At 45.4% G+C, this 19,732-nt stretch overlaps 1 protein-coding gene across 5 annotated transcripts in view; it reads right to left on the reverse strand.

The window, feature by feature from the left end:
* Positions 1–19,732, reverse strand: part of FGF1 (fibroblast growth factor 1) — a 103,251-nt gene that overhangs the window by 7,463 nt on the left and 76,056 nt on the right. For all 5 annotated transcript variants that reach the window (XM_049648523.1, XM_049648520.1, XM_049648521.1 and 2 more), the window contains one exon: positions 13,102–13,306. In XM_049648523.1, coding sequence (XP_049504480.1) covers positions 13,102–13,270 — 169 coding nt within the window. In that variant the 5' untranslated portion in view covers positions 13,271–13,306. The remainder of the gene's footprint in view (positions 1–13,101; positions 13,307–19,732) is intronic.

Consider the following 19,732-nt stretch of genomic DNA (forward strand, 5'->3'; position numbering starts at 1 on the left):
TAGAGGCCAAGGATGTTATGACACATTTTGTGATGCACAGGGCAGCCCCCACAACAAGAAATTATTCATCTCAGAAGGTCAGTAGTGCTGAGGTTGAGAAACTGTGAGGTTGAAGGCAAGGACATGAGTTCCTCTGAGTTAGTCTCCCCATTTACACCGATTGATACCCCAGAGGAGATTTGCCCACTGCTGGACAACTAACTAGAGTGTGATACCCATTCAATAATTATTCATTTGGTCATTCATCCCATGGTAGTTCTGGAGGGAGAGATCCTTTGATGGCTAGCATTTGAGAATCAGAATTAATTCTGAACTCCCTGGACAATTTCTTTGGCCACTAGACTGTCAACAACCATCGTTAGGAGTGAAACCTGCCTAAGGACCAGTGAGCACCCAGTTCTCCAGGAGGACTGACCTCCCTAAAGGTCAGCTTACTCAGGGGCTGAGGGGCAGGGTGGGCTGGAAGGAACATTGGGGTTTGGTCGGCAGATGGGGACTCCTCATTGCCTTTTCTTTGTTTTCATGTTGTATTTAATTTCTTTGAATAAGAAATACATTCCCATGCGTCAAACCTGGAAACCGTGTAAGAGGAGACTCTGAGGACTCTCCCTTCCGTTGCCTCTACCCCCCAGCCTTCACTTGCAACTGACGGGGATACAGTGGTAAACAGGATGGATGAGACCCTTCTCCTTCCTCCAAGGATACGTTCATTCTCAGGGGTTGGGGGAAGACAGAGACAAACAAGTAAACCTTCCTAGATATATTTTATGTGTATCCTTCTAGAGAGATCTTAGGTATATATGAGCAACTCCGTGTTATCTTTCCTGCCTTTCTTTTTTTTTTTTTTTTTTTTTTTACATAAATGGTATGATATACATACAACTATATACCTTGTTTTGTTTTGCTTGTCTGTTTGCTTAGAAATTAACTGGAGAGCTTTCCAGTTCAGTACTGAAAGAGTTAACCATGTTCTTTTTGCCACTTGAATTGTGTTCTACCATGTGGCTATACCATAACCATTTAACCACTTCCTTATTAATATGTCTGTATTTTCTCATTTCCCTCTGTTTTCTCTATCTTATGATTCATCCCAAGAGTGATACATAGTTCCATCACCCTTACCCAAGATGCAGTTCTCTTGTCTTTGGAGGTGTTTGCTACAGAGACTCGGTCTCCTGTAGCTTCCTGTGGTCAGTGGAGTTTATCTAATCCACTGGAAGGAAACTGGAAGCTACTGATCTCCTTTCCCACGGGTCCTTCTGACATGGGTTACTCAGAGAGGGTAGTCATGATAGAACGGGCCAAAAGGCCTCCATCCTGACTGGGGCCTCCCCTCTAGCCTCATACCACACCACACACTCACTCACTCACCTTGCCCCACTCACTTAGCTCTCCCAACACATCAAGCTGTTTCCTGCCTCAGGATTCTTGTGTGTATTCTACCCTTTGTCTGGCACCTTCTTCCTCCCAATATTGACGAAATTGGCCCTTCTCCTCCTCCAGGCCCCAGCCTAAATGCTCCCAACTTGGAGAGGCCTTTTCCGCCCAAATCCCCTAGGACTGTCTGTACAGAGACCCTCCACCCACTGCCCCTGCCAATGCCACCTTATGATCTTCACATGATCATCTGGCTTAGTCCTTTGTTTGTTTCCTTCATGGCACTTTATACAGCGTACAGTTATTTTTGCCATTCAACAGTTTACTGGTTTATTTCTGCCTCCCCAGGAGAGTGTATACCTGGTGAAAAGGGCAGGGATCTTCTCTGGCCTGTTCCCCGTAGGTCTCCAGCGTGTCACACAGTGCCCTGCACAACGGTTCAGCCAACATGTGTGTGCCGAATGAATGATGTTAGGCTAATATCTGCAGAGATGATCCTACTGGTTCATCATCAATAAGCCGTGCACTTTGAATTATGTTTCCAGTCATGCTTTGTGGAGTGAAGTAAGAGGGACCAAGTGGAGAGCTTTACAGGCTCTTCTACCAGCCAGCTGGGTGACCTTGGCGAGGCTCCTTCATCTCAAGGCCACAGTCTCTTTATCAGTAACATGGGTAGGGTTTATATTCAGTCTTTAAAGTTTTTCCCCAGCTCTAACAGTCTATGAAGCAAGTAAATGCCTTTAATAGCAATGATGCACACAACAGAATAGTGTGTGGCCGTAAAAGGGAATCAAGTACTGATACGTGCTACAATGTGGATGAACCTTGACAACAGGCTCAGTGAGAGAAGCTGGTCACAAAGGACCACTTATTTTATGATTCTGTTTAAATGAAAGTTCCTGAATGGACAGACCCAGAGAGACAGGACATAGATTAGTGATAGGCAGGAGCTGAGGAGGAAGGTGGAGAGAGCAAAGGGGGCAGTTGGGAGGTATAGGGTTTCATATTTCAATAAAACTGGTTTTTTTTTAGTACCCTGTATTTTCATTGGACTTGATGGCTTGCATAGAAGTTGTACATACATTTTTCTGTCAATTTATCAGCATAATCCTGTATGTTTAAGAGAGACAAAAGGAAGGAACTAACTGTGTATTGATCACCTATAATGTGCCAGGCATTGTGGTAGTTCCTATCCTGGTATAAATAGTATAAAATTACAGCGCGGGTTCCAGAATCAAACTACATGAATTGCAATTCTGGCTTGGCTACGATATGTGATCATTGGTCAAATTATTCAGCTCTCTTACCTTATGCATAATGATAGTACCTGCTTCATGGAGTTGTTTTGAGGATTAAATGATCTAATGTATGGAGAGTGCCGAGGACCATTACTGTCATTTCCACCGAGCTACGGTGACCTCATTGCTTCTTACAGCATTCCCTGTTGGAAGATGGCAGTGAAAGCTGTCCTACAGGTGAGGAGACCGAAGCTTGCTGAAAGCATATTTTACTCAACATTATACTTATAATCAGGAAAAAAATCGTGACCAGAGCCCAGCTTTGAGTATTTCAAGTATCCTGCTTTTTCTTCTCTTTCATACAACACCTTGGGACCCAGTGATGGGGAAGATGGGTCCAAATCCAGCCAAATTCCCTTTCTTGCACCCACTTATGTTCAAACAAGACGTACAAGATGGCAGATGGTCATCCAGGATCCCATTTGTAGCTACGAAGGGAATGATGTTAGTTGCCTGGGGCTGTTTTCCACCTACCACCCATATGTGTAGGTATTGAGTCAAACACATTCTAGATGCTACAGGAATCCCATAGGGCAGGTCCTTTTGGGTAATCAAGGAAGATTTTTTTTTTTTTTTAAGATAGACTTTATATTTTAAAGCAGTTTTCGGTTCACAGCAAAAATGAAGAGAAGGTACAGTGATTTCCCATGTACCCCCTGCCCTCACACACGTGTAGCGCCGGTTATCAACTACCCCTCACAGTGGTACATGGGTTACACATGATGGACCTAAACACTGACACATCAGTATCATCAAGGAGGATTTTCAAAAAGCTTTTCACTTCCTAGTTCATTTGTGTTCTGCGGCTTACATAGCCTGCATTTGTCTTTCTGTGGGGGTAGGTAGAGTCGACTTTGGACTCCCATCTTGGCCGCGTGAGGGCCTCACGGAGGTAAACACGAGCCAGGGCTGCTTGGCACGGGGACGCAGTCCTCGGCCGTGAGCCCCCACACCAGGGTTGCTGCACTGGTGAGAGTTCGTCTCAAGAGTTTCCTCTGTAAATATTATTTCTCCAGGATGTCCAAGTTTCATAGCTCATTTTCACTGGATTTCTTTCTGGCGAAGTTTCCTAAACATATATCCTCTGCGAGCAGGCCTGGCAGGAAGGAGTAACACCCAGCCGGGGCCGCTCGTGTAACCGACGAGGCGTCCAGCTCCCCAGGGTGACTTCATTCCAGTTTTCTAAACTTACAGTCTCCCGCAGCTGCTGCTGAGGAGGGGAGCGGGAAGGGGGCGTATGAGAGAGAGGGACTCTCAAGGAGGGAGGGGCCAGCCCCACAGCCCGGCTGAACCGGAGGCTCCTCCCCCTCGGAGCAGGGCCAGGGGCCTGGAAAGGCTCTCAGTCAACACGCGCGCACCGCCTGTCCGTTGCGTGCTGGGGACCGTGCCCCGTGCCACACACCGACCCTACTGCAGGAGCCTCAGACCCTGAAATGATAAAGCCACACCACAGAACCCCTCCCCCCACTCGCTTTTGAGCTCAAAACGAACACAAGTGCAACTACACAGAGTGCAACTACACAACTACAACAGAGACTCTGTCTCATGCATGGGTATTAGGTATTATCAGATAGAGCAGATATGCCTATGGATGGGGTAGATGCAAAAAGCTGAAAGTAATATGTGCTGAAAACAGCACATTGCAAAAGCATATTTCTAGTAAATCCTTGAAGAAATTCTGTAAAAAACACAAAACAATGTGGATAGCTCATGAATATATAGGGAGTAAGATAGGAAAGTGTGCATTAGATTCAGACCAAATTCATACCAGTTGCTGCCATGAGGAGGATGAGAAGAAGGGCCAAGTCTGGGGACTGCTGGTGGGAGGAACTTCTCCTTTGTCCTAGCTCTTCATTTCTTTACAAACACAATTCTTTTTTTTTTTTTTTAATTTGAAAAAAATTGTTTAATGTTTATTCATTTTTGAGAGACAGAGCATGAGCAGGGGAGAGGCACAGAGAGAAAGGGAGACACAGAATCCGAAGCAGGTTCCAGGCTCTGAGCTGTCAGCCCAGAGCCTGATGTGGGGCTCAAACTCATGAACTGGGAGATCATGACCTGAGCCCATGTTGGATGTTTAACCAACTGAGTCACCCAGGTGCCCCAACAAACCTAATTCTGAGGCAAGAACAGCCAGTGGGTGACCCTGGCTCAGTTTGGTTGATGGGGCTGCTGCTGATCGTGGCTCACTCCTTTCTGGAGCAGTAGTTGATGGATGAGGCTCAGCACAATGGGCAAATACTCAGAGCTGGCCAAGATTCCATGCCCCTGATGAGCCCTGCTGTGCCTTACGACCCAGCTCAGGCTTGAGCCAAGCACCATGTAGACCTGAACGTAGGTATCCATGAAGGTGACTCCCTTGACGGTTGACAGGGAGCCAGAAAAGCTGATAAGGCAGGACAGGGCTGAGGGGCCTCTAGGGCCACACATTCTCTGCTCAGTTTCCTTTTCTGCCACATTGCACCAGGTTAACTAACACCTGAGCAAAAGGGAAGGAACACTTTTCTTTATCCCATGCGGGGAATTTAGGACTTGTAGTCTGTAACAGGAAGGTCCTTGGCTCTCACACATCCCAAGGATGAAGGGGCAAGGACTTTTCAAAAAATGGGACAAGTCATTTCATCCATAGAGTATGTATTATTCCATACTTCCAAAATGGGAATAGGAACTTCTGCACTAGCAGAAGAAATGGAAGCAGTTCTTAATTAAAAAAATTTTGGGGGGCGCCTGGGTGGCTCAGTCCGTTGAGCGTCCGACTTCGGCTCGGGTCGTGATCTCGCGGTTCGTGAGTTTGAGCCCCGCGTCGGCTCTGTGCTGACAGCTCAGAGCCTGAAGCCTCTTAAGATTCTGTGTCTTTCTCTCTCTCTCTGCCACTCCCCCACTCATGCTCTGTCTCTCAAAAATAAATAAACATTTAAAAAATATTTTTTTAATTTGTTATTTTATTTTATTTATTTATTTTTAAATTTCTTTGTTACGGCCACCAGTTCACAGAGCCCCCAGGGCCCGCACAAGCACAGAGGCCCTACCCCTGCCTGCGGCTCTTGCCTTCTCTATCCCCAGCCAGCCTCTTCTCTGCCCCCGCTCGCCAGCAATTTTTTGAAACATCTCTAGAAATACGTTTCTTAGAGAAATTCACATTTATAAAGCATTGTAAAAAATGTCCTAAAAGAAGGTCGTAAATGTTAGCTTGGTGTATTTGTGACCATCATGTCTTCTTTACTAGGAATCCATTAGGGAGTGCTGGTTTGGGAATGGCCTGTTTATCAAAAATAGATGTCAGGGGAGCCTGGGTGGCTCAGTTGGTTAGGCATCTGACTTTGGCTCTGGTCATGAGCTCGTGGTTCATGAATTCGAGCCCCGTGTCCGAATCTGTGCTGACAGCTCAGAGCCTGGAGCCTGCTTCAGATTCTGTGTCTCCCTCTCTCTCTGCTCCTCCCCCACTCATGCTCTCTCCCTCTCTCTCTCTCTCAGGTAATGAATAAACAGAAAAAAAAATGTTTTTTAATACTTAAATGTCATTTCCATCTTCATGGATCATGCTCCTCCCTGCCCTGTGTTTATAGTTTGGACCCCTTCACGGATCTTTACTGGGAGCCTGTGTAAAGATGAACCCAGAGCTTTTGGGTGGATATGCTAGCCCCCAACTAGGCAGTCTGCCTTTTTTTCTGCAGAGCTATATCTCTGGTTTTCTCTTCTCCCCAGTGCCTTCCATTAGCTCTTAGCAGTAGTTTATTTACGTTAGATCCACATGATTCTTACTTTCCAAGAAGAGAAAGACGGAAGAGGTATTAGGAGCCTGCCACTGCCAAGATCAGGGAGCTTTGGGGCACTGCACCATGGTTCCAAGCCCCCAGCCGTCCTGGCATCTTCCTGTCCTGCCCTAGGAAGTTTTATTTTTATTTTAGTTTTCAATTAATTAATTTTAAAATGACATCCAAGTTAGCGTATGGTGCAATAATGATTTTAGGAGTAGAATCCAGTGATTTATCCCCTCCGTATAACACCCAGTGCTAATCCCAGCAAATGTCTTCCTAGGAATTTTTCAAGATAAGATTACAGCTGGTGTGTATGGGAGACAAATGAGTGCAGAGGGAGGTCCTTTCTGCTTTGGTAGCATGTCTGTGGCCTTTAAGCCTGCTTTCCACCTCTGCTCTCCAAAGAGAGTCCAAAAGAGATTACGTGCCTGGTTTATTCTGGGTTGGAGACTTCCCGTCCTCTGCTGTGTTTACCCAAAGTGAGGTCAGCCTCATTCAGAACTCGGTGAGGTTGTTTTATGTCAATGGCATTTATAATTAAAATGTAGCCACAAGCTGGGCCCCCTAAAGCATTAGAGAGAGATGGAGAAGAAAAAGAAATTGAGCTTGTGGAAAAAAAAATTCCAGTGGTCTGGAATATATATATATATATATATATATATATATATATGAAAAAGACTTTTCTTAGAATGTGTAAAGGTGTCTGCTTCTGCTTTGGGACTGAAAAAAAGGTGCCTGGAAAATTTTGATCTAGTCATGGACTGTGTGATATTTAAAAAAAAAAAAAAGGTTATCTAGAAAAATCTCTTCTGTATAACCAGATAAGGAGTGAGTGGGAGGAGAGGGGCAGGGATCCCTCTGGCATCACATCCCACCAAGATGGGAATACCCCACAGAGGGGAGTTTTTCTGCCCGAAGACCTGCCCTGCTCTCTGGCTTTGGCACCAGGGCCCAGCTCTGCCCACCTTGGTGATTTGAAAGCCGTCTTGACTTTCAGCCCCAGCTGGTGGGGAACAAAGTGCCTTTACCATCAGGTGCCGAGTCATAGTAAACTAGAAACCGGAAGTCTGTACTGCCCCAGTACAAGGAGGCAGGAGGGATTGCACCCTAGAGGAGTCTGCCCTTTCTAAAGGGCTGCAAAGTAGGATTCCTTTGACCGGTGAACTCCCTTAGTGCCTTTAGGATGTGGTTTGATTTATAAATATTTGATTGGCACACACTTTGCTCAGGAACATTTCCATTTGTGTGGTGAGCACTGCCAGTAATCTTGCTCCTCACACAGCCCTCCTGTGTGCTTGGGGAGGCCAGGGGGCGTTGGCCACAGAAGGCAGCAGATTGGGGATGCTCGTGAGCTTATTGTTCTTCTCCAGTTACTGGTGTAGATATTCATCCCATCGGGGAACAAGTCATGTCCCCCTTCGCCTGAGAGGAGACTCCAGCAGAAAGAGCAGAATCAAACATGGAGCCCCTCCTTGCTTTGCCCAAGACAGCACACTCTGCCAGAGAAGTTAGACAGGGCAGGCCTTGCTGGGCCAGGCGCTGGGCACATTTTTCCTACATGCCAGCCCTTGAGAGTTCCAAACCTAGATAGTCCCAGTGACACAGAGATGAAGAAAGGTAAGGTCAAGTAAGGAGGAAGGTCAAGTAAGCCTAGGGGTCAAGTAAGCCAGGAGGAGGGTCAAATAAGCCTAGGGATGATGAGGGTGATAAATAACATTTTTTGAGCACCTACTGTGTGCCTGGCAGTGTGTATAACATTTTTGAGCTTCCTACTTTCCTGTGACATGGGAACTTTTGTCATCCTTGTTTTTAAAATGAAGAAATTGGGGCGCCTGGGTGGCTCAGTCAGTTAAGCGTCCGACTTGAGCTCAGGTCACGATCTCGCGGTCCGTGAGTTCGAGCCCCGCGTTGGGCTCTGGGCTGATGGCTCAGAGCCTGGAGCCTGCTTCCGATTCTGTGTCTCCCTCTCTCTCTGCCCCTCCCCTGTTCATGCTCTGTCTCAAAAATAAATAAACATTAAAAAAAAAATTAAAAAAAAAATGAAGAAACTGAGGCATGTGGGGAAGTAACTTCCCCACGGTGACAAGGAACTAGTAGACAGGGACCTACATCTACACCTATCTGACCCACACGACAGGCTTTGCGAATCCAGTATGTTTATTTGATCAGTTTGTGGGGCAAAACCACCATCACGGTATTGATGTCAATGGTGGTAGTGGTATGTGGAAAGAGACTTAGTCTTGGAAGAAGAAGCTATGGATCTGTGACAACACTTCCCAGTTACTAGCTGGTCACAGGTCCTGTTAACTCAGTGTTTGCAGAGTGATGACAATTCATAACCTGTGGGTTAAGTGGAAATGAACGAATCTAACATAATGCGGGGCCCCTGGGTGGCTCAGTTGGTTAAGGGTCCAATTTGGCTCAGGTCATGATCTCACGGTCTGTGAGTCTGAGCCCCGTATCGGGTTCTGTGCTGACAGCTCAGAGCCTGAGGCCTGCTTGGGATTCTGTGTCTCCCTCTCTGCTCCTCCCCCATTTGTGCTCTGTCTCTCTCTGTCTGTCAAAAATAAATAAATGTAAAAAAAAAAAATTAAAAAAAAGAATCTAACACAATGCCTGGCATATATCACGAGCTCAATAGGTATTTACTGAATATATTGTCGAATTTGAATTTATCTGCCACCAATACAATGCATTCACTCCTCAAATTAATATTTATTGGGCACTATACCAAATGCCATTCAACATACTGAATGCAAAATTGCAGTGTTGAGCTGTAGGAGACAAAGTCCCATCTTCAGGGAGCTCAGTTGGGGAGAAAACCATTCACTAATCACACAAATACAAGGAGATACGCATGGTACAAGGCACTCCTCAAATGTCCTGTGTCTGAAATGGAACCGGTCATCCTTCTCTGTGCCTGTTCCCTCCAGGATCCTCCCTCTCCTGGTGACACCACTCTGCTCATCTTCCAAAGAAAATCGCAGGGAGTCCCCATGGATCTTCCTACAATTTAATGTCCCTTCCCTTGTCTCATGGTCTGCAGCTTTTATTCTGTGCCTGGCTTTCCTAGAATGGCAGTGTAACAGATGTTCACAGCCTATAGTGATGATTGCCTACGACCATGATTTGAGGAGTTGTAATGGGATAAACCAAAAGCATCTTCTCTATGGGCCAGAGATTCCCACCAGTGGGGATAGTTTACTCAGAGCTACATTACACTGGCCTGTGCACAAGCATCCTTTGTAGGTTTATGCCACTCCAAGAAAGGGTTTGTGTCAGGTACTTGGAAATTTACTCTCCTGGAGGTAGGAAGAAGATAAGTTTTGAAAATATCCCAATTTTTCCCAGGGCATATCCGCTGAATGGGGACAAAGAGAAGCTATGAAAAGGGCTATTTTTTACCTTGTACAGCTGGAAGGCATATGGTTCTATTTTGTATGATTTATGTAGATTTGTTTCAATATTTGATTGGCTTTTAGAAATATTCTTTCCAATGGAAGTCTTAGAGTATAGCTCTATACCTGTGACCACAGTGTCTAGTCATGTTCAAACTAATGGGAGGGAGTATCTTTGCTAATTATTTAGCCAGGGTCATCCCACTCTGTCCAACCCTGCCTGTCCAGATTGATCAAATTGATTCAGAACAACCCTTGGCATGAAGATGGACTGTGTCAGTACCGCCACTGGGCAGTAGAGGGCGACAGAACCACACCCAGTGGGTATATCCACACCAGGGAGTCCTCTTGCCTGAAGGACTTTTCAGCCTTGTCAGGCACACAAGTGATTTTATTCCCATTCCATGGGTGAGGAAGCTGAGTCTCAATATTTTCCCCAAGATTACACAGTTGGGAACCCTGGAGACATCTAAATTTCTAGACAGGAGAGGATGGTTGGAAGGGTCCTTGGGTTGAGGGACTTGACATTTATTTTGCAGAGCATTTTATGCAAACTGCAGAGAATGGTCATTGTTTAGTACTGCTCCTGACAGCGTGGGAATATGAATCCACGCTTTCTGACTCTAAATCTAGGCCCCCCTAAGTCTCTTCAGAGAGTTATGTGGATTATCCCATTCTCCAGGCATTGACAGGTACAGGGATGGATTTCTGCTTACTCACCCCACGTACTCTGATTTCTGTCCTCCTTAGTCCTTGTTCTTAGTTCTAGAGTAAATAAATAGGCCAACACAACTCTGCATTTTGCCAGAGAGACCTTGAATCAAAACCGGAATCTAGACCATTGACCTTCCTGGGAGACAATGTTATAGAAGTGATGAAAGGAAGGTCCTCAAATGTTATACTGTATTTCCACATGCTGTGGGTTGAGTATCTGGAAGTCCCAATGACGGTGATGACAACAGCAGCAATAGTGACCGCCGTGTGCTGAGCTGTTACCCTGAGCCACGCGCTGTACCAGCCACTTTCCTGAGATTATCTCATTTTATCCTCCCAAGGAACCTGGGAGGCAAGTAATATTATTCTTATTTTACAAGTGAGAAAAGGGAGGCCAGAAAGCTTACGTAACTAGCCCAAGTTCACTTGGCAAAGAGTCGACCCAGCATTGCCTGGAAGTCGCCCTCCTCACACATGCCTCCCATTTTCTTGTGCTACATTCCAAGGGTTCCTGACATCGTAGGTCAGGCGGCTGAACTCAGAGCACATTCAGAAGTTGTCCCCATGTTACATGCCCAGAATGCAATCCATAATGCTAATGATGGATGACAACAGTGAAGTCGCATGCCATTTGTACTAAAATTCCAGTACTTGGAATAAGTCCTAATTGTTGCATCTTGTTTTCTCAGATTTCAAGATTTCCCAGAAAAGCCAGCCTAACCCTGAGGAATACATCATCATGGTTGTCTTTCCCTTGGGATTCTGAGCACCAGAGAGCATCCCCATTGGTTCAGAAAACGGGTAAGATTTATCAGAAACATTTAAAACCCCAGAGGAATTATGAGGTGCCTGGATGGCTCAGTAGGTTAAGTGTCCGACTCTTGATTTCTGCTCAGGTCATGATCTCACGGTGCGTGGGTTCGAGCCCCACGTTGGGCTCCACGCAGACGGTGCAGAGCCTGCTTGGGGTTCTCTCTCTCTGCCCCTCCCCAACTTGAGCGTGCTTTCTCTCCCTCTCTCTCAAAATAAATAAATAAACTTAAAAAAAAAAAAAAACCCAGAGGAATTAAAGCTTCTTTCCCTGTGCTGTGTGGGGCAGATCACGTGAATTCTATAGCTTGCCTCACACAGTGGACTACAGTCTAAGTCCATTTGTTTGCAGTAAATGTTACTTATACATACGTTTGACATACTAAGTAGTCTTTTTTGACTCACTCTGGTGCCTCGTTTTCATCAAATATAAGGCATTCGCTAGGCCTATTTGACGACAAACCACCAAAACAAAACCCCTCAAAAATCTAATCCTGCGGGTGCAGGCCTCAACATCAGTTTCCTTACTCTTTATCTCAAGGGTCTGCCTGGTGGTTGGGAAGGAAGAGACAATGCCTTCTGGTCCATAAGTGCTGGCTTCCAACCCCATGACCTTTGCATCTGAGAGTAGCATGAGCACCACTGAGGTGGTCATCTGTGCTTACGGCCTGCAGCCTTTGGCACATATTACATGAATCATGAAGACTCTCTGGTACATAAACCATCACATCAAAGCCAGTATTTTGCATTCTGTTTTAAAGCTAGTTCTGCAGAACCTTACTTTCTACCTGGGCTGTGATTATGCACCTCCTGGTTTCCTCTACGCCTTTCTTCCCTTGATTCACAGTGTGTTTTACCCGTTAGATCGCTGACCCTCTACGCAGGAACTAGGTCTGGCTTTTGGCGTCTCTCCAACAGCTAATGCTTCAGGGATGCTCAGGGAATCCCTGCTAACATCACAGCAGGACGCAGGCACCTAATATCAAACATGCACACCACTCACCGCAAGAAGTACTAAAGCAGAAGGGAAAGATTTTTATCCTTAGATAGTCAGGAAGACTCATTTCTCTAAAGTCATACCTCCATTTATCAGCACCATCCGAGAGCTAAGCTGGCAGGAAAGCCCAGAAGAGATGCTCAGCATTTGGCTTTAGCTGTTCCCGCTCTCCAGTTTCTCTAAGGTCTGGAGAATGACTTTACCTCTCCCGGTTACCACAACCACATCTGCATGATCTGCAGAGCGAAAGCTGCATAATTTATGATGTGTAAGACTGTGATTATGAACTAGGATCTCACAAATCAAGCTCAGTGGAAACATAACCTGGAGAGTCCGTTCCCATGAAACTGAGCCCGCGTCTGTGTGTGGGGTTGACTGCCCCTGCCCCAGGTGGCCCTTCCTGTCGTAGAGCAGGCAGGGTCCTAACCGGCCTTGGGGGCCAGGCCTTTCTTCACTAAATTACAGAAACCCCGAAGAGCCGAACACTGGCAGCCACATCTGATCTCAAAGCAGTTGTATGAGGTCAACAGGCCATCCTTTTACGGTCTTGAAATAGGACCCCTTTAGGTAGGCTGTAGCTCTCACAGCTCCTTATTTTCCACACCTAGGCCCTGTGCACATTTATGTCACCCTGCCTGAACAGAATCTTGGAGAAAAGGGTACCCGTACCCAGATATCCTCCCTTCTCGCGTCCTTGACTAAGAAAGACACCAGGAAGGTCTGGGGCTATAAGAGAAATGGGTGCTTACTGTGCTGGTCGCTCCTGTCCCTCGTCCCATCCACTGTGCCATCTGGAAGGATCCTCAGGAAGTGGCCCCCGTTGCTACAGTAGAGGAGTTTGGGTTTCTTGTAATTCCCTGGAGGCAGATTGAACTTCTCCGTCAGGGCCGTGAAGGTTGTGATTTCCCCTTCAGCCATGGCTCAGCGGCTGCTGCTTAGGGTGTGCTTTCAAGGCTGTAAGAAATTAGACAACCCTATAGAGTGTCCCACCAGCCAAGGTGCTGCGTCCCCTTCCGAGACAGGAAGGAGAGCCTCGGGGCACGGGGCCCCTGCTCGGTTAGTAAACCACAAACTGCCCAGGCGATGCCCACAGCAAACGGGTCTGTGTGGTGGGCAGTGGTTAAGGAAGAAAGGTCTCTGGCATGGGAGGGATTTTCAGGACATTTCTTACTTCCCAATTGGCCACGGCTTTGGACAAAGCCATGCATTTTTTAGAACTTCAAATTTAATCATTTGGCCAAGGGAAAAAAAAAAATAATGTTTTGGTCCCTCCTGATCCACACACATCCTCAAATTAAACACTGAAGTTGTACTAAAATAACACCTGGGTTCTGGCTGAAACCCACAAAAGCCGAGAGGCCGGCACTGAGGTTTTGCTCTCCTCCTCCCACTGTGTGGGCTGGGGACTGCCTGCCCCGTGTACGCAGATAGCTCAGATAGCCCGACTTTTCCTGACCTGTAGGAAAAGGTACGGAAGAGCCCTCAGACCGCCCGCAATAGAGACGGCCAAGGGTTCACCTGTAATGGCAAATTCTGGATTTGCTGGTGGGAACAGAACTAGAACTAGGGAACAAACACTTGGGGGTGTTATGCGGGATTTTGAAGGGCAGACACTGTCCCAAAGGAAACTTTATGAGACAGATCTTTTGGAGGTTCTGCCAGTGATTGCCTGCTTCCTCAGGTTTCCATACATTCTCATGTCACATAGAGAAGGTAGGTCTGGCTCTTGTACAAAAGCCAGCTTCATTTTAAGTATTTGTTAATGAGACATACTTAGTGTGACACAGAAACCATCATATTGCACATTATAATCCTCTAAGATTGTATACACTCACTATAGAGAGACTTATAGTATCAGTGTTAAAACACCCAGTGACATGAATCTAAGTTTTAAAAGGCCAAACTAATAGGGGCGTCTGGGTGGCTCAGTCAGTTAAGCCTCTGACTTCTGCTCAGGTCATGATCTCACGGCTCGTGGGTTCAAGCCCCACGTCAGGCTCTGTGCTGACAGTTCAGAGCCTGGAGCCTGGTCTGGATTCTGTGTCTCCCTCTCTCTCTCTGCCCCTTCCCTGCTCACGCTCTGTCTCTCTTGCTCTCAAAAATAAATTAAGAAGGGGCGCCTGGGTGGCTCAGTTGGTTGAGTGTCCGACTTCAGCTCAGGTCATGATCTCGCGGTCCGTGAGTTCGAGCCCTGCGTCAGGCTCTGGGCTGATGGCTCGGAGCCTGGAGCCTGCTTCCGATTCTGTGTCTCCCTCTCTCTCTGTCCCTCCCCCATTCATGCTCTGTCTCTCTCTGTCTCAAAAATAAATAAATGTTAAAAAAAAATTAAAAAAATAAATAAATTAAGAAGATTTTTTTAAAGCCAAACTAATAAACAGAATTTTAAAACATCTACTTGTCCCACCATTTAGAAGAACAAAGCGCTGGTGATTCCAAGGACACACAAGGAAGAGGCGAAAAAGAGCCAGGGAACTAGTGCGGGAACTTCCTTATAAGTGTGAGTAGGTCCTGATTGCACACACTGATTATTGAGTGACCTCATAATGGTAGTGATCATCATCATTAACATTAACTTGTAATCCGGGCTATAAGGTAACTCCTATAACCTTCATTATTACTCTTTGAGACAGACACTCATTATCCCCATTTTTTTGTAAAATGACACCAGAGCTTATAGACATTCGATGGCCTGTCCCAGGTCAACGCCTACTGGGTGGTGGGAGCTGAGCCTCAAAAGGGGTGTGTTGAAACAAAGCCATCATTTGCCCCTAACACCAGGAAAAGGTGAAGTGACTTCACTGATATTGCAGTGTCATTGCCAGAAGTGGGATTTTTACCCACGGTCTGGCACATACATCTGCCCCCATGAGTTCATTATTCGTTACGTTATTTGTTTGTGATCCAGATATTGGCTATCACTACCAACACCCTCCACTTTTGTCCCTGTCAACCTTACAGTGGGACTCCAGGCATCTCCTCATTTCCCAGGAGACCCTACATCACCAGGGAACACCGTGAACTTCGCGGAAGGCCTGCCAGCCTCCCGCATCCCCTGAAGTAACCATCCATCCATCCATCCATCCATCCCCAGAGCAACCTCATAGAGTTGCTCATGTGGAAGGCAATTCCATCATAAATTGAGACAACAATTTGAGTAATTGGTCCTGGTGACTTTGGAATTGGGGTTCATGCTGGAAGCATCTCATTGTTTCTTTTGCTCCAGGCATTTTAACATCTGTGGTACGTGTCTTCCAGTCTGTACTCACGTGAGCTCGTTACTGTCCCCACTTCCAGCCATGGTTTGCCATCCCTCTGAGTACCCCCAAAGGGAATTTTGCATACACTATATAACCTATGTTTAAAGTCAGGCCATCTCAAATATCCTCTTCACCTGTGGCGAAACTCTGTCCAGCTCATTTCAGATAATACAGTAACAGATTGAAAATGTTACTTACATCCACACACTTTACCTCCCGTGGCACCTTGCTTTTGCTTCCCAAACCCACATTCTCTCTTCCAAACCCTTCTTATTCATCCACAAGCCTCTACATCTCTGGGCCTACCTCTCTCTCTCTCCCTCTCACGTCTCTCTGTCTTTTTCTGCTCAGCCCTTCTTCACCCAGCTTCTTAATCTCCCTCTCATTCCACTCGCTTCTGGATCCCCTTTTGATAGAAAGCTCTTTAGCTCTTTCCAGCTTTGACATCCTCACCCGTCACCTCTCCATTGACATGCGACGGTGATCAGTTCCCCGTTCCTTCAAGTACAGCCAAGAGATAAAAAAGATTTTTTTGTTCCTTTTCTCCCCGCAAGCACTTGCTAAGTTGTCTACTTAATTTGGTACAGGAGAAAATAATTATATACTGGTGGATATATATTTGCCATTTAACTGTACAAATAGCCATTCATGTTGTCAGTCTTCGGGGGATGGACTTTTGTTTCTCGTTGTCCCTGGGTTTCCTCAAGTGTAGGTCTCCATGGGCCCCTGACTGTGCATCAGGTGCAAGTGAAGGATGGCTTCCCTTCTAGATCCAGCACCGGCGGGGAGTCTCCGTTAAGTTGTTGTCTAAGTGTTGGGTATAGATTTGGCTGTATCCATTTGCATTCGTGCTTCCAGCCCTTTGGGATGAACGGGAACAGATACAGCAGAAGGCTCCTGTGGGTAGAGGCAGCAGCCGTGGCCAAGGATTGTCCCATGCTCATGTGCTCATGTGTGTGTAAGCCACGCAGCGTAGACTTCACCACTGTGAAGCTCTCCCCAGATTAGCAACCTCGGCCAGAGACCAGCAGGCCCTCAGGTGTCCCTTCCTTTCCATCACAGTGCCATCTGCTGTTATAAAGCCACGATTCTGCTCTTTGCCTGCTCCCCCCCCGACCCCCACCACCAGTAAGAGGGACAGTAGTGGGGGTGGCTGTACTAACTTCAGATTGCTCCCATGACCCTGCAGTTCACATCCATATCTGGAAACCTGAAGGGAGGACATGTTAACTCCTGAAAATAAGCTTTGAGTCAACCTGAGGCTGATAGTCTGTGGCAGTGGGATCTTTGAATGAGCTGAAACATACAAAAAGTAAAATCTCTTTTTGTTGCTGAAGGAAACCCCAGAGGCACAAAAAGGCCTTATTTATTTATTTATTTATTTATTTATGTATTTATTGGCTCTATTTACAATTTACCTACATTTGAGGCAGTCGTTAGTCCTAATTTCCTTGCCTCTTCAGGATTTGTTAGAAGATAGGGATAAAAGAAATCTATGACATGATAAAACCATTAAGCAACAGCCTTCGTGGGCCCTTGGGGGTTTTCACAAATTGCTCTAATAAATGAGTCCATTAACTACATGAAATCAGGCATTAAGCCTAATGGAAATTTATAAATTCTGCTTCTTGTTATTATTCTCTTTTTGTTGGCTGTCAGGGGTATATCTGTGTATATTTGTTGGGACATGGAAAAAATCAAGCCCAGTGGACTTCTTGTCATCGCTATGTGCTAAGCCCAGCCCTTTGAGATTCGGGGCACTGGTGAGACTTAGGGGAAAAGCCGGAAGATTCTCTTGACTTATCAGTGACACCAAAGTAAGGGCAACACGAAGAGTATTAGAACATCCGTGGTAAGGCTGGCATATTTTGTCAGCTGTAACCACTCAAAGAGAACCTAAACTGACACATGTCTGAAAGGTTAATAATCTTTCACAGTATTCATAACAGCACTTAGAAAAATGTGATGTGACCTATAGGAGATGTGAGTCACTGGTTATGTTGAACTAGTTGAAGCCTGGTGTGGTCTAGGTCAGCTGCCACTGAATGCTGTGTTTAAAATAATTTTTCAATTGGAATGAAAATAGAAGTTTTCATTCTCTCTCATATTTGGGAGAAATTGGTTAAGCTCTTTCCTCCATCATTTAAGCCACAAACGTAGCAGAGGGGATGAAGGAGGTAAAGGTAAGCTATGGTTATGTAAGAGAGAATCCAGGCCATTTCAGACTCAGTTCTCAGCTCATCAAGAGTTGTTGAAGGGACACTTATCAAGTCCCCGATTTAGGAGACATGTGTGTTCAGTTCGGCCCTGGAAACTAAACTAACAGGAAAAATTTAGGGTTCTAAGGATCCAGGAAAGGCAGTTGTGGGGAAGAGCAGATAGAGAGGGAGACACAGAATCTGAAACAGGCTCCGGGCTCTGAGCTATCAGCACAGAGCGTGACGTGGGGCTTGAACCCACAGACGGTGAGATCATGACATGAAGTCGGCCACTTAACTGACTGAGCCACCCAGGCGCCCAGGGTTTTTTTAAATTTTTAACCCCTGTCACTGCTTAAGTAATGCAGAATACCCATGAAAGGGAATATTTTACAAATATTCTACCAAATGTGTAATGCTACCAAAGGTAGATGTATAGGCATCTGTCAAGATGATGATTGGATAAGTGTCCTCTGACCAAGCGTATGTAAAATAGGTCTCACCTTTGGTTCCAAATAGGCTCTAAGTTCTTGCTCCCTGTCTCCATCAGTGGCATCACCCAGAAGCATTAACTCTTAGAGATGTTAATTAATCTTACATTTTATTTTATTGAGTCACATATGCATGTTAAATGTTAAGAGTAACCACTAAAAAGGGGCACCTGGGTGGCTCTCTCAGTTTAGCATCTGACTCTTGATCTTAGCTTAGGTCATGATCTCACGGTTCATGAGTTGGAGCCCCACCCACGTTGGGCTCTGTGCTGACAGCATGGAGTCTGTTTGGTATTCTCTCTCTCTCCCTCTTTCTCCAGCCCTCCCCCACTCATGCTCTCTCCCTCTCTCTCTCTCACTCTCTTTCTCTCCCTATCAAAATAAATAAATAAACTTTTAAAAAATTACAGGCACCTGGGTAGCTCAGTTGGTTAGGCATCTGATTCCGGCTCAGGTCATGATCTCGTGGTCTGTGAGTTCAAACACTGTGTGGGGCTCTGTGCTGACAGCTCAGAGCCTGGAGACTGCTTTGGATTCTATGTTGCTCACTATCTCTCTGCCCCTCCCCTGTTTCTCTCTTTGTTCTCTCTCTCTCTCAAAAATAAATAATAGCCATTAAAATATTTTCAATAAAAAAAAAAGATTGACCACTAAAAGAAAAGAAATAGAATGCAGTGATTCCAACCAGCAACTGGTAAGAATAGGGGAAATGAGGTGAAAAAAATCTGTACTTATCCAAAATAATCTAGAAAAAGAATAGAAAATAAAAAATAGTACTCAAAATTAGGTGGCAGAAATCAATCCAAATATATTTATATTCACAATAAATGTAAGTGGACTAAATTTACTAGCTACTGGATTTTTTTATGTTTATTTACTTATTTTGAGAAAGAGAGAGAGAGAGCAAGCACCAGCTGGGGAGGAGCGGAGAGAGAAAGGGAGAGAGAGAATCCTAAGCAGGCTCCATGCTGTCAGTGCAGAGCCTGATGTGGGGCTCGGTCTCACAAACCATGAGATCATGACCTGAGCCAAAATCAAGAGTCAGACGCTTTAACCAACTGAGCTACCCAGGCACCTTGCTACTGGATTTAAAAAAATTTCACCTATGCTCTGATTATAAAAGACATGTTTAAAATGTAAGGGCAGAAAGGTTAAAATCAAAAGGATGAAAAATAGATACCAGACCAATCTTAACAAAAATTAAAAGTTGGTATGGCTATATTAATATCATAGAAACTAGGTCTAAGGCAAAAAGAGTGATCAAGGATAAAAGGGATCACTGCATAATGATAAGTAGAATAATTAAACAGAAAGATATAAAAACTTTAAACTTGTGTATAGTTAATGACATAGCCTCATAGCCTCAAGCTATATGAAACAAAAATTCACAAAAATATAAAGAACTTGGCAAATCCACCACGATGGTGGGAGATT

This window comes from Panthera uncia (genome assembly GCF_023721935.1).
Source record: "Panthera uncia isolate 11264 chromosome A1 unlocalized genomic scaffold, Puncia_PCG_1.0 HiC_scaffold_17, whole genome shotgun sequence".
In the NCBI taxonomy this organism is placed as follows: Eukaryota; Metazoa; Chordata; class Mammalia; order Carnivora; family Felidae; genus Panthera; species Panthera uncia.